The sequence below is a fragment of the Octopus sinensis genome, linkage group LG25 (assembly GCF_006345805.1).
Source record: "Octopus sinensis linkage group LG25, ASM634580v1, whole genome shotgun sequence".
Classification (NCBI taxonomy): domain Eukaryota; kingdom Metazoa; phylum Mollusca; class Cephalopoda; order Octopoda; family Octopodidae; genus Octopus; species Octopus sinensis.
This window is the reverse complement of record NC_043021.1, coordinates 52,947-70,000: the sequence shown is the minus strand read 5'-3', so window position 1 is coordinate 70,000 and position 17,054 is coordinate 52,947. Positions and strand designations below refer to the sequence as shown.

General features: G+C 34.7%; 1 protein-coding gene across 3 annotated transcripts in view; it reads left to right on the top strand.

Annotated features, from left to right (window-relative positions):
- Positions 1–17,054, top strand: part of LOC115224294 (serine-rich adhesin for platelets-like) — a 193,970-nt gene that overhangs the window by 128,274 nt on the left and 48,642 nt on the right. For all 3 annotated transcript variants that reach the window (XM_036513419.1, XM_036513417.1, XM_036513418.1), the window contains exon 8: positions 3,768–3,864. In XM_036513419.1, coding sequence (XP_036369312.1) covers positions 3,768–3,864 — 97 coding nt within the window. The remainder of the gene's footprint in view (positions 1–3,767; positions 3,865–17,054) is intronic.

Here is a 17,054-nt window from a genome sequence, read left to right as displayed (position 1 = left end):
GTCGAGTAACCCATCCTGCTCAAAAGGTCCCTGAATAAGGATTGTTTAAGGATATTGAACGAACCACCCACGTTTCCAGAGGTGAATTATTCAAACCCCAAAGAATCCCTCTCAGCACATGGCTATGATGCTCCCCCACTACCTCTGCTCGTGATCAGAGATGCACATATCGTCAGCCACCAAGGGACATGCTCAACTGGTTACGGTCAAACAACTGACAAGCAAATCTGTGGTATTGAGCAGAATATTTGCTGTAGGCCATCTTTTATACCAAGACAAAACAATGTACATGATATCACTTCCAATCAACTAAGATCAGAAGCCACGAGAGCCACTGCCTGGTACTGCATCAGGGCATTTATTATTATTATTATTATTATTATATTATTATTATTATTATTATTATTATTGCCATCCTCTTTAATATCGGAATCATTATATAATTGTTTCTAATTTAAGCACCGAGCACATTTTTAAGGGATCGTAGTTTCCTGGACGTCCGTATTCGGGAAGTACATGTTCTTTTTGTTTTGTTTTGGGAAGAATGAAAATTAATTCCAGCGGGGTTTGAACAATGGTCGGAACAAAGCGTTTGTTCCACAACTCTGACGGTTCTGCTATCTCACGTCCACCTTTGAAACCATCATATGATAGTAGAATTTGTTATTGTTGTTGTTGTTGTTGTTGTTGTTATTATTATTATGATTATAACACTAATTAAAATTATTATTCAATAAAAGTGAAACGTTGATTATGTTGAACGACGTTAGAAGTGATTAACACACTCAGCACTTTGTAACCTCTGCGACAGAAATGTCTTTAGACTGTCGGTATATTAGCATTTGTCTGACAATGAATAATTAAACACACTATCCAAGCTGCTGGTCGCCGCCTTTGCTATTATGCATTGCTTTCAACTGATTGGACCATAAATAACAATAACCGGCCAATCGCCAGCAAGCAGCAAGAACAACAACAACAACAACGAGTCATGCCAAATATAGCCTTACAGAACCAATGAATAAACAGTGATTCTAATTGAAAGCATTCAAAGAAATTAAATGGAATAAAAAATTACATAATTTTTTTTGTTTCAAGAGGAAGAATTAAATATCGAAAAAGCAACCAAATTATGCAGAAATAAACAAAACCCCTAGAAAGCAATTTTGGGATTTTCAATATAAAAACGAATGGTTATTGTCTTTTAAGAATCGTATATTACCATATTAGAATTATGTTATAAAATAGGATTTCAGTTTCTTTGTGGTTTGTATCTGATAAATAAAAAATTCAAATTACTGTTTTACCTTAAACCCTTTCCTTTCTGACCAATCTTTAACTCCTACACCTTCTCCCCTTTCCGGCATTTAGGGCCACCTACAATAGACTTACTGCTTAATGTTAATTATTTTATTATTACTAACTACATGATTTTTTTTCTCTATTTAAAAGTTAAGCGAAGTTGTAGAAATGTATCTTTTAGCCAACATCACAGAAACGAATATTTTCAATGAATTTTTCAATTCTGTTCTCGTTTTTTTTTTTTGTCTCTTTTACTTTCATCGATTTAGGCGAGACACTGAATAATTGAGTATTTACTGTAAATTCTCCACCAACCAATTCTTTAAATGGAGAAGAAGCCATACTCGAGAGATTCTAGCTAATATACTATTTATAGCAAAATTCTTTACTATTGAGATTTGCAACTGCAGAAGCGAAGCTCCAGAGATATTGGTTAACACGGCATCACCATTCAGTAAGATATTTCCGCTATGCAAATGTCCGAAGCTGGAAGCAAACTTTTTAATAAGTTGAAGTTAAATACATCAGTGAAAACTGAATCATATCAACGCATAACTTTGAAAAATCTCTCTACAGACGGGGTGGGTGGGGTGGAGTGGAGTAGCGGAGACAGATCGATATTACTTTAGAAACATCAATGTAAAAATGGCAACTGAAAGGTTTTTCTTCGCATCCAAAAATATTTTTGTATTCCTTTTATGGTTCCTAACCCATTGGCCCAAACTCACAACATATAAAGAAGGAGATAATCAATAAAATCAACTTCGATCCATGACTTTTACTGATTTTATCGATCGAATGATGAAAGTTAAAGTTAACATACCTCAGTGGGAATTGAACTCAGAACGAAAAGAGACGCAACTAAATTCAGATAATTTTTCTTTTTGCATTTTTCTGATAATGCCTGGACCGTACGGAAAATGACCTCCACCTTAAAATATGGTGTACTTCTTTTTGTTTTGTTGTTGTATGTACAGTCGCGATAAAGCAGAAGAAATTAGAGAAACTTCATTCACCAACAAGGTCGTAATCTTTTACTTGTTGCAGTCATTACACCACTGCGGCCATGCTGGGGCACCGCTAAGTTATGGGGATGCAAGCACACCAGCATCGGTTGTCAAGTGTTGGTGAGGGGATAAACACAGAGAGAAAGACACTCACAAATAGATATACATACATACATACATACATACATACATACATACATACATACATACATACATATATATATATTTATATATATGGCGGGATTCTTTCAGTTTCCGTCTACCAACTCCAATCACTAGGCTTTGGTCGGCCCGAGGTTATAGAAGAAGACACTCAAGTTGCCATGCAATGGGACTGAACTCAGAACCATATAGTTGGGAAGTAATCTTACCACACAGCTACGCTTGCACCTATAAGAAGGTTTTTTTTCACCTCTCTTATCATTCTTCCCACTTCAGGCCCCTCTCGATTTTTGTCTTGATATGACTAATATATTGTTCCGTCTCACTCTGTAGCCCTGTCAGTGTTTTAACAAGTCCCCGAGGTCATAGGGGATCATTGACAGCAGGTAGAATTTGAACTCGTTACGTAAAGACCTACAGCACATACAGCTAATATTATCATCTGTCAATCAATCTCAACTCGTGGTTTAATTATCTCTCTTAACATTCTCCAAAAAGGAAGAACTGTTAACGATGGGATTTGAACTGAGAATGCAGAAACCCGGAAAAAGGTAGCAGCGGAAAACCTCTCTGATTCTTCAACGATTCTGCTAATTGTCCATCTCGGGTTTAATGGCAAATAAAAATTTACTCCCCCACTCCAGTCTGTCCAGTGGAATTGAGGAAATGGTAGAGCACCAGACTAGCAGACTTAGAGTATCGAGGTTTTTACGTAAAGAGTCTGAGTTGAAATTACTCCGAAGTGAGATCTTTTCCTTTACTTTCATTTTTTTGGGATTGTCGATGAAATAAGATACCAGTGATGTACTGAGGTGAGAAATGTATTTTAGATTATGGTACAGTCAGAGAGGCTGGTCACTCGAATGGTAAAGATAACAGCCAAATGCACTCAAATTACATCCTACCAACTTAAAAACGTTGGATACATTGAAAAATGTAGTCGTCGATGTGAACGTGATGGTCACGGTTAGAACGACATTTATGCTAAGTCTTCTCAGTCAACAACGAAACCAATGCAACATGAGCCACATCGACAACAACAACAACAACAACCATGAGAGCGACGATAATCATTTAGTTCCATCCATCTATGTTCTGAAATTCCGATGGTCTCAAGGCCGACATTTGCCTTTCATCCTATCTACAGATCGATTCCATGAAAGCAATGTTCCCTGTTTGGTGTCACGTGATCCTCCCCCAACTCCAACATTTATCGCTTCCGATATTTATTTACATTTGTTTCGAGAATATTCCCGTCATTTCTAAACAGCTGCTTCTTTCTTTGATGATTTTCAGACGCACTGCAGATGTAAGGTCTTTAGGATATTCCGAACTGTTCGTCTTGTCACGTGAGGATGTTCTGGCAGCACTAAAGGACCAACCCGATGCCGAGGTAGGTACAACTAACAGAGCACACTTCAACCAAAGCACGCGCACACACACACACACATACGTGCATATATTTCTCGTATATGTGTGTGTGTTTATGTGAGTTTGCGTGTATGTATGTACATGTATTTATATGTATGTGCATTTGTATGAGTAAAGATTATTAATATACATATATATATATAAAATATAAGTATATATGTATGTGTATATATATATATATGTATAAATTTATATATATATATATATATATATATATATATATATATATATATATATATATATATATATACATATATACATACATACATATATATTTACATTCTGCACACACAACATAAATTTGTATGAATGTATATAGGTATATATGATATATATAAGGCATATATATATATATATATATAATATATATATATATTATATATATATATATATAGATATATATATATATATATATTATATATATATATTATATATATATATATATATATTATATATGTATATATATATATATATATATGTATATATATATATATAATATATATATATATATATGAGAATAAATTCAAATATGAAATATGTATATATACACACACATACATATGTATGTATGTATTAGGTCATTTCATCCATTTTATGCCCAGAAGCAGTCCTCACATGAGAGTGATTAGAGGTGACAGTTCCGCTACGTTAGGAGGATAAAGCAAGATCTGAATAATTTATTTATTGCTAGATTTCATGTGGTTCCCTCTGATTTCTAAGTTGTTAAACCCCTGCTGGGGTGCAGTGCTCTTGACAGAACAACCCGATGTGAGTGACTGGAGAAAATCATGTATGTGAAATTTATTCTTATGATGACATTAGCACAGTAACTCGGGCTTTCGTTTAGGATGTTGGTTCAATTAATGATTTGATCCCCAACCTCCACAGATAGTAAACATGGACTAATTCAACTGAATCTTGATAGTATATATTCTTTTATTCATTGACTTATTTCAGTCATTTGACTTCGGCCATGCTGGAGCACCGCCTTTAGTCGAATAAATCGACTGCAGGACTTATTCCCTGTAAGCTTAATATTTATTCTATTGGGCTCTATTATCGAACTGCTAAGTTACGTAAACACATCATTGGTTGTCAAACAATGATGGCGGGACAAAGATAGACACACAAATATATACAGATATATATATATATATATATATGTATATATATATATAAAATGTGACCGCGTGTGTACCGTTGGCGATTTTTTTCCCTCTGTCTTCCCTTCTCTGGATCTTTCCTTCTCCTATGTTTCCGACGAAGAGTTCCGCTCGAAACGGTGAACCCTCCTTCTTCCCTTCCTTCCTGAGTGTCCAATAATACTATATTTGTTCCACGTCCTCGCGTTGTTGTGTTTTCTCTTTGTGTTTTCATGTTTGGATTAACATTATATATATATATATATATATATATATATATATATATTATATATATATATATATATATATATATATTATATATATATATATATGTATGTATGTATGTATGTATGTATTTATGTATATATGTATGTATGTATGTATGTTTGTAGGTATATACGACGGCCTCCTTTCAGTTTCCGCCTACTAGATCGACTGACAATGCTTTGCCCGGCCCGAGGCTATAGTGGAAGACACATGCCGAGGATGCCACGCAGTGGGACTGAACCCGGAACCATGTGGTTGGGAAGTAAGCTTCTTCCCACACAGCCACGCCTGCGCTTATGTCTATATCTATTTATCTATCTATCTATCTATCTATCTATCTATCTATCTATCTATCTATCTATCTATCTATCTATATATATATATATATATATATATATATATTATATATATATATATATACGTATGTATGTATGTATATAAATATAAATATACGTATATATATATATATATATATATATATATATGTATGTATGTATGTATATATATATATGTGTGTATACATACATACATACAAACATATATATGCCTGTGTCTGTGCGATGCATATGTATTTTTAAGAATATATGTATAATATGTCCCTGTGTGATTTTACGTATACATACATACATACATATATATATATATAATATATATATATATATATATGAAATTTACTTGTCTTTGTATTTGGTATATATTCATGTATATGTATATCAATTCGTATACACACACACGCACATATACGTTGATAAAAGCCAAAAAAAAAAAATGGACGCCAAGAGGAAATGCATGATACAGTTTTGAAGTCATTAACTGTGTTATCCGGTTTCCAGTCACCATGATCACATGACCGCACACAAACCGTCCCATTCATCATTCGAGACACTACTAAACTATTTATTCATCACAAGAACACAATTACAACTAACGAAGGCCATAAGAGAGCATTAATTTGTATTAGAGTGCAGCGTACCTCTGGAAGCAGCGCCATCTGGCCCTCCCTCCACCTATCTCCCACACTCTTAAACATACAAACCCACCGCCCAAAACAACGGTCTGCACGTTCCACATTCCCAATTCCGCTAATCAGCATGGGATGTTGTTTATTGGATGTCTCTTGGGAAGACGGTTGTCTGCAGGAAAAGCAAAAAAGTATAGAGTTCTGTCCATTCCTTCTTCGACACGTGTTAACGTTGAGGGTCACCGCTTTTGAAAGGAGCCTTCTTGAGCTTGTCAGAAATTACAGTTCGAAATACAAGTAGAACGCTAATCATCAACATTACCACCACCACAACTACTACTACTACTACTACTACTACTACTACTACTACTACTACTACTACTACTGCTGCTGCTGCTGCTGCTGCTGCGCTGCTACTGCTGCTGCTGCTACTGCAACTTACTCTACAATATTATTAATGCAAGATATCTTTATTGACATAATCAGCAACATCATCCTCTTCGTCATCGCCACCCCTGTCAGCCTCTTCTTTCCTACCGATATCGTCATCATCATCATCATTAATATCATTATCATCAACATCAGCAAACTCATTATCTGCGTGGCTCTCACTCCCATAGTCCACTTCCTCCTCCTCTTTTCCATCTCCTTCTTCTTCTTCTTCTTCTTCTTCTTCTTCTTCTTCTTCTTCTTCTTCTTCTTCTTCTTCTTCTTCTTCTTCTTCTTCTTCTTCTTCTTCTTCTTCTTCTTCTTCTTCTTCTTCTTCTTCTTCTTCTTCTTCTTCTTCTTCTTCTTCTTCTTCAAGTTCTTTGTTCCCACCATCGTCATCTCCACCACCACTGTCATCGTCATCGTCGTCGTCGTCATCATCCACTAATAACTATTGTCGTAATTCTAACCATTTGACGTTAGTCGATGTTGCTTTTGTTGCTATTACTACAAGACAGACTGGTTCAGAAGATGTTTACAATCACCAATTATTCATTCATTCATATATACAAATATACATACATACATACATACATACATACATACATACATACACACATATATATACATACATACAGACATACACACACACACACATATATATATATATATATATATATATATATATATATATATATATATATATATACATACATACATATACATATATATATGCATGTTGTATATGAATATATATATAGAAATATATATACACACACACGCCTACCTATCTACCTATATGCACCTATATTTGTGCGCGTTTAATACATTTATACATATGTCAGTCGTTCATAACGTAATGGGTTGTGTTCATATTTTTATGTGTATTTGTGTACATATAACTCTCAATTATTACGTATACACACGCATATATATATATGTGTGTGTGTGTGGTGTGTGTGTTATATAATGTATAATAATATGTCCCTGTAATTGGCTGTCTGCCTGTATGGCAGCTCTTTGTATGTAACAATGTATGATAAATGGAATTAAGTCAAGCTATAATATCTGTAGACGATTCTGGAGATAAGAGATTCGCTTGATAAACACATTTGAACGTAGGGGGAGGACAACTACGTTCTGAGGACTTTGTTATGTTGTTGTATGTATGTATACATACATACATATATACATACATAAATATCTACATGCATACACACATACATGCTTACATAAATACATGGTGATTTCTCCGTCGTCACAGACGATTGCCCTCTCTCCTGCTCTCTCTCTCTCTGAGCTTCCTTGTCGTGAACGGCATTTCTGACGTTCCGTCTGTGACCTCTCAGATGACTCTGCTGAAGATCAGCATGATTTGAAGCGTAGTCGACAGTCGGAAGCAGTAACTTCTGCTTTAATCGAATCACTTTGTGAGATATGATCCCCATGAACCGCCATATGCCTCTTCAAACCCGAAATCAAGATGCGAGCACTTTCACACACAACACTTGTCCAACCACAGGGTCAAGCAGGAAGGACGTTGCGTACACTTTATCTTTCATGGACTTTATATACGTAGATACAAACATATATACACGCACACATACACGCATGCTCGTACGCACTCACAAACGCTAATGTCAAACAGTGAGAATGAAGTCCTCGGTGTAGAAATATTCTTTATTTATGGATTAACAAAGCTACCAATGGTTTCATGAAAAGAGAGAATCTCTCAACAATGATGGGTCGCTGATACTCGTCTCTATTTTGGATGACACAAGATAATTGCTGAGGGATTTCTCTCTCCCCATCAAACTATGCCCTCAAAATATGCATTTACAACTACACACACATATATGTATATTTCTATCTATCTATCTATCTATCTATCTATCTATCTATCTATCTATCTATCTATCTATCTATCTTTCTATCAATAGGTCTGTCTGTCTTTCTATTTATCTATCTATCTACCTATCTGCCTGCATACATCCATCGACATACATATATAAAATTATTATAGAATACAACTACTACTACTACTACTACTGCTGCTACTACTACTACTACTACTACTACTCTACTACTACTACTACTACTACTACTACTACTAATAATAATAATAATAATAATAATAATAATAATAATGATAATGATAATAATAATAATAATAATAATAATAATAATAATAATAATAATAATAATAATAATGATAATGATAATAACGTCAGTGGCCAACATGCAATTAAAAACCATAGGTGGTTCAGAGTCTTTTTGACGTCTATTTCTAGCATGTTGGTACATTTTCTAAGTACTTTTCATTATGTATTTTTATATATAATTATACATTTCTCTCTATATATATATATATTTATATCTTATCTGTTCTCAAGCGAACATATAAGGCAGCCAAGACTTCACATTCATTGGAAATGCGCCAAATATTATTATTATTATTATTATTATTATTATCATTATTATAATATTATTATTATTATTATTATTATTATTATTATTATTATTATTATATTATTATTATTATTATTATTATTTTGGACCTCAGTTACAGACTTCAGGGTATGGTGCTGACCAAGTGGACACCAAGCGATAATGGTGACAACAGTCACTTCTTAAAGTCAGATGTTCTCAGTGATACTTCAGACGAAGAGAAAGATCGCTGTTTCAACGACTTCTCTCATCTTGTCCCCTCTGAATAAACTCAAATCTTTTATTCCTCAGCAAATATATTTCGTCCTTCAATTCTTCAATTACAACATTTCCGATGCCTTTCTATAGATCAGAGACTTCTTCGAGCATCTTTTATATCGCTATGGCATCAACAGCTTTAATGATTTTCCCGGTTCCCGCTTCGAGCTTCCTACCTTGAATGACGTAAAAAAAGAGGAAAGGCATTTATTTACCACAAACTGTGAAGAATATCTCTTTCTTTCTTTCTTTCTTTCTTTCTTTCTTTCTTTCTTTCTTTCTTTCTTTCTTCTTCTTTCTTTCTTTCTTCCTTTCTTTCTTTCTTTCTTTCTTTCTTCTTTCTTCTTCTTTTCTGCATTCATGCATGCATATCTGTATGTGTGTACATACTATATATGTAAATAGTCATATATATACCCGACATATATATATATATGTATATTATATATATTATATATATATATATATATATATAATAATATATATATATACACACCATATATATTCCTTTACTTGTTTCAGTCATTTAATTGCGACCGTGCTGGAGCATCGCGTGAAAGGGTTTTACTCGGAGAATCGATCCCAGGATTTATTCTTTGTAAGCCTAGTACTTATTCCTTCGGTCTCTTTTGCCGACTGACCTAGATTACGTAGACATAAACAAACCAGCATCGATTGTCAAGAGATGGTGATGAGAAAAACACAGGCACAAAAACACAAACACACACACACATATGCGACGGGCTTCTTTCAGTTTCCGTCTACCAAATCTACTCACAAGAATTCGGTCGGCCCGAGGCTATAGTAGGAGACACCTGCTTAAGTTGCCATGTAGTTAAACTGAACCCGGAACCATGCGGTTGATATGCAAGATACTTACCACACAACCACTCCTGCGCATATATATATATAATGCATGTATGTATGTATTTATACGGTGCTAACACTATTCAAGGCAAAAATATCGCTTTTAGATGAGGCTCTATAGAAACTGAAGAATTTCTAACCGGCCACCATTTCTGTTGAAAGCGGTAGCAATGTAAGGAGGAAGATTTAATTATAATCAAATCACAGATTTAAATATTGCAAAATATTTTTGTATTGGAATATGGATTTATCTTGACACAAATATGAATTATGCTGACTGAACTCAAGGGTTAGCACTATCATATGATATAAATAACATTCTATATGCCAATATATATATACATCTATATGTATGTCTATATGTATATATATTATATATAATATAATATATATATATATATATATATATCTATATATATATATAATATATATATGTATATATATACATATATATATGCACATACACATTTCGTGATGATATAAATAGCGAAGGACGCAAATAAATTCTAAAATATAGGTTTTGAAAAGTGAATGTAATATATTTCAACATGATAAGTATGTAAGGCTACGTCTCCAACTCACCCATTATACACACACACACACACACACACACACACACCACACACACACACACACACACACACACATATATATATATATATATATATATATATATAAACATATATATATATACATACATATGTATATATATGCATATATATATATAAACGTATACATATTTATATACGTATATATATATATATGTTTTTGTGATAGTGTGTATATATATATATATATAAATTACGTGTGTGTGTGTGTGCATGTGTGTATGCACCGTGCGTATTTGTATGCGTATGAAGCTTGCACATATATGTACGCATATATTTATATATATATATATATATGTGTGTGTATATAAACACATTTATATACATATATATGCATACATATACACAGATACACACATACATGTATATATATGTATCATAACATAGATGGAGAGAGAAAGAGAGAGAGAGAGAGAGAGAGAGAAGAAGACGTGAAGCAAAAGTGGAGCGAAGAGGGAACGGAAGGAAGGTGGTTGATGAGGTGGCGAATGGCGAGCGAAGGACTTTGGAAAACCTGACTCGTTTATTGAATCGAACGAGTAATCAAACAATCGATTTTGTTTTTTTATTGGTTAACCAACCATTTCAATGGGTTAAATAAACGGTACTCCGTCTGTTACGACGACCAGCGTCCCGGCTGAACCGAGTAACAGAACGGCTTGCTTATGAAATTGACGTGCAAGTGGCTGAGTACACCATAGTCACGCTTAACACTTAATGTCGTTCTGAGGAAGATTTACAGAATGCGACAAGGCTGTCCCCCTTTGAATTACAGGTACAACTTATTTGTGGCAGCTGAGTGCACCGGAGCAACGTGAAATGAAGTATCTTGCTCAAGGACACAACGCGCCGCCAGGAATCGAACTCATGTCCTTACGATCGTCAGCCGATTACCCTACCCAATAAGCCACGCGCCTTCACTTAATTGGTTAAATGGTTAACTGACCTTAATAATTATAAAAATTGAAATAGAACCAGCGTACATTCTTATTTGCATTACGATCCTCCCGAGATACAACAAAATAAATTCTTTATTTACGGAAGATATATCTATTTCTAGAGAAGGTTGAACACCAGGCTGTGTGGTAAGTAGCTTGCTTACCATCCACATGGTTCCGAGTTCAATCCCACTGCGTGGCACCTTGGGTGGGTGTCGACCAATAACTTGTAAGTGCATTTGGTAGACGGAAACTAAAAGAATCCCGTTGTATATATATATATATATATATATATATATATATATATGTATGTATATACATATGTGTGTGTGTGTATGTGTTTGTGTGTGTGTGTTTGTGTGTTTGTGTGTCTATGTTTATCCCCACATCATCGCTTGACAACCGATGTTGGTGTGCTTACGTGACCGAAACTTACCGGCTCAGCATAAGAGATCGATAAAATAAGTACTAGGCTTACAAAGAATATATCCTGGAGTCGATTTCTTCGACTGAAGGCGGTGCTCCAGCATGGCCACAGTGAAATGGCTGAAACAAATAAAAGAGTAAAAGAGTAATTGTTCGGTGGCGTTTAAGACCGACTCCAAACGAGAAGGGGAGACAATTTTAACAATCAAGATTACTTTGTTTTTCCATGAAGAAATAGTTTTATTATCCGAAGACATGAGGACAGCCGTGGTCGTGTCTTCTCAGAGTGTGTTTTATTTCATGGTAGATGAAAAAACATTTGGATTCTCAAGAAAAGTAATCTTTTCTCATTTCGAGTTGGTCTTAATTATTAATCCTAATAATTACTTTCGCTTCCAAACAAGCAAAAATAATTCCAAATATCGCAAAGTTATCTTATATTTTTTTTTAGTATACCTTTATATTTGTTCTTTAAATGCATACCATTGATCAGTTATGGCTGTTTGCTCATTTTCGTCATGAAGAAAAACATATAAACACACACACAGACACACACACGCACACGTACACACTGACACAAACGCGCGCGCATACATAGTTACATACACATATATATTTATAAATGCATCATATATATACAAATATATATATGCGTGATTGTATATACATGTGTGTATATGAATATATATGTATGTTTATATATGTATGAATCTCTGTTTTGACGTAGGTATCACTGTATGTAGCTGATAAGGAAACATAAATATCGGAGGAAAAAGTAGGAAATCAAACGAAAGAAACGGAATACACTGTTTTGTGTTTGATTGATGACCAGTTGGTGATGACCGGAGGTCACTCTTGCTATTCATGACCAAGCATTCCAACTTTTATTGATGTCCTAAGCTGTCATGTCTGCTGGTTCTTTCTCCAAATAAGGTCAGTTGCCACCGCAACCGGCCATAAAACACCGAGCTGTTGCTACCGTCTTTAACCACGGTGATGATGCAACGAACATATTCATACATACATACTACATACAAATATACATATATATATATATATATATATATATATATATATATATATATATATATAATATATATATATATATATATATATATATATATATATACTACTTATAAGAGCTTAATGAGGAGGGTGTGAAAAAGCGATAGGCACATACGCACCACATCCAGATATATGTTCATCTGTTAAACACAGACAGGGCGTGTGCTGGTCATTTGCAATGATTGAATTTCTCTGGCATGCGAGGCAATGGCCAGTGTCAAACTGTGAGCAACCCACCTAATCGAAACTCCATTATGGAGAGTCCGGCTTGGATGCAATGGCTATCCACACCGGTTTCTTTAACCTCTTTATATAATACCGTTTATATTGTTAAACTTGTTACAGTTGTGTGCACAGTAAGAAATGGTCGACTGAATACACAACTAGTCTCAAGGCTGCTCAAGGGGTACACACACTGTGCCAATTGTACTACACTCGATAGGTTCCAGATCAAAGCTAATTACAAGTTCCAAGTAAGGTGAATAATAAACAAATAACAACAGATGGATTGTATTCTAATCACTCTCTGACTGAAGTTTGGTCGGTGAGTCAGGAAATGGCATTTTGCCTTGGAATTGAGATGATTTGAAATATTTAATTCTTACACATATTCACCTGATGAAAACATTTTTTTTCGCATGATGTAATAATTCTTTTCGTCAAATAAATAACACATCTGAACCACAATCCATCTGTTATTTGCTTCCCCACTAAAATGTTTTCTACCTTATATATATATATGTATAAACTATTGTATTAAAATTGGGAAAAGCTTCACGAACAGTTACTCAGAGTTTCGAAGAACAGTTGTTCATCAGTGTTGTGTGAACACTGACCACTAAATAAATTTTGTAAATTGTAAGTGCAGAACTTTATATAAAAGATATGCCGTAGATACGAGTGGAGAAGCAAACAGAATAAAATAGATTATGTCAAGACAAAGGAATTGCAAGTAATTAAAATAGAATATAATGGAAGTAAGCCTAAAATTGAAATTAAAGATTAACGATTAAATATTATAGATGCGATTAAAATAAGTATATATATATATATGTATGTATGTATGTATGTATACTACTAATAAAAACTAAGCGTAAAAGGAAAGGAAAAGACACGAAATCAGAAAAGTAGAGAAGCGGAATGAATGTGAGAGAAAAGGAGCAAGAATAAAGGGGAAACGAAAAGGAGTAGTTTAGTATTAAGGCGATATTTGAAGGGACAATGTAGAAAGTTATTATGTATAATGATGAGAGTGGTGGGGAAGGTTAAAGATTGATAGCTGAGTGATAAAGAGAGATACTAGTTACATATAGTGAGAGTGAGCAAGAGAGAAAGACTATAAGGGAGACAGAGTAAAGTGTAGAAGCAAAAATACGGTATGGAGGTATATGCATACGCTTATATACATACATGCATACATACATACATACATACATACATACATACATACATACATGCATGCATGCATACATACATACATACATACATACATACATACATACATACATACATACATACATACATACATATATACATATATGGCCACAGCTCGTGAGCTGAAACTAGATGAAATGAAAAATGTATATATATACACATACAAACGCATAAGCATACAGATATATGTAATATATGTACCTAAACACTAGCTCACAACAATACATAATTATATAATATATATATGTAATATATATATATATATATATATATATATATATATATATATATATATATATATATATATATATATAATATATATATGTATATATATATGCATACATACATATATATGCATATAGACTTGTACATAGGCACATATATGCATACATACACATAGAAATATACAAGTGTGTGTGTGTGTAGATATAATCGTATAATAAAGTAATTATAAATTATATTATAAATTAAAGATTATAAATTAAATATGACATGGAAGATATATACGATGTTCATATCAATGCCACTTCATATGAACGCTATCTTGATTAATCAAATGGCCCCCAAGGTATCTGGAAGAACGGCTTTGCGGTCGTTTTGTGCATTTTATGAAAATTTACCGTTCATTTCTTAACGTTGTCATCATGATCGTTACCATCCTCCTTCTTATCTTTCTTATCATCGCCACTTTCATCGTCATCATCATCAAATCATCATCATCATCATCATCATCATCATCATCATCATCATCATCATCATCATCACTACAACCGGAATCACTGATATTATCCAATAATTCTCATGTACTTTCTCCCAGGCCGTTCTGGTCGGCTACGCAAAAGACAGATTAAAGAGTTTGGCCGAGTATTCGTCATTACAAGTGGACTGGACTACCCGTTACGTCAGCACAAGAGGCCGGAGGTAGGCAACACAGCGGCAGCATCTCGTGGGACACGATCCTGCGTCAGGCTAGATACTACCCACCTGCGCTTTGTTTAACTTTTTTCTTTTTTTTTCTTTGCTTTTTGTTTTCATAGTCCCGGGATATCAAGTTTTCAAGATTCGAACTCTTCCCTCCTTTGTTGAATGTAGTAAAACAGAATAGATTGATCAATGCAGACGTCTTTGAGAAATGGTGAGGCGGGATTAGATAATCCGGAATTATCCACCCTGGTTCCCCTCGAAAACCATAAGTAATGGTCGTGCTCCAACGACCGTTGATCTCAGTTGGATTACACTTTAATTACATTATTATTAGTAGTAGTATTAGTATTAGTATTTCTTTTTCCTCCCTTGTTTGAATTTCAAATTTAATTGGCAAAATTAATTTGCAATTGAAACAAGGCTGCCAGGCTTTCATATAATCAAATATATCATGTTACACCACACACCACACACACACCGGTGTGGATAGCCATTGCATCCAAGCCGGACTCTCCATAATGGAGTTTCGATTAAGTGGGTTGCTCACAGTTTGACACTGGCCATTGCCTCGCATGCCAAGAGAAATTCAATCATTGCAAATGACCAGCACACTGCCCCTGTCTGTGTTTAACAGATGAACATATATCTGGATGTGTGCGTATGTGCCTATCGCTTTTTCACCTCATTCTCTCTTTAAGTATGTATATATATATATATATAAAAATATAATAATATATATATATATATATATATATATATATATATATATATATATATATATATAGATATATATGATCAAATGTTCGTGCCGCACATTAACTCCCTCCCTCCATCAAATCGATGTCGTCTGAACTGGTACCACGGTGTGCCCCACGTCAGGTGTGGAAAGGATCGCAGAGCGATGTGAGATGAAGTGTCTTGTTCAAGAATACAGCACACCATCCGGTCTAGGAATTGAAACTACGATCTCGCAGCCGTGAGTACAACTCCCTAACCACCAGGCCATGCGCCCTCACATATATGAATGCGCATGGCTTAGAGTGCCCAGCTCACAGTCGGGCTGTGTGTTGTGTTCTTGAGCAAGACACTTCATTTCACGTTGCTCCAGTTCACTCAGCTGTAGAAATGAGTTGCAGTGTGCCAAGCCGTATCGGCCCCTTGGAAAACATTGGTGGTACGCATGGGTGACGGCTGGTCTTCCATAGACAACCTTTCCCGGAATTGGTGTGTTGGTGCATGCGTATTTATATATCATGAGCATCGTTTCCTGTCCGTTTCCCATTCTGTACAGTTCGACAGGAACCGACGATTGAGAGGGCTCCACCGCGCTCAATATCTGCTTTGGCATTATTTCTACGACTGGAAGGCGACGAGCTGGCAGAAAT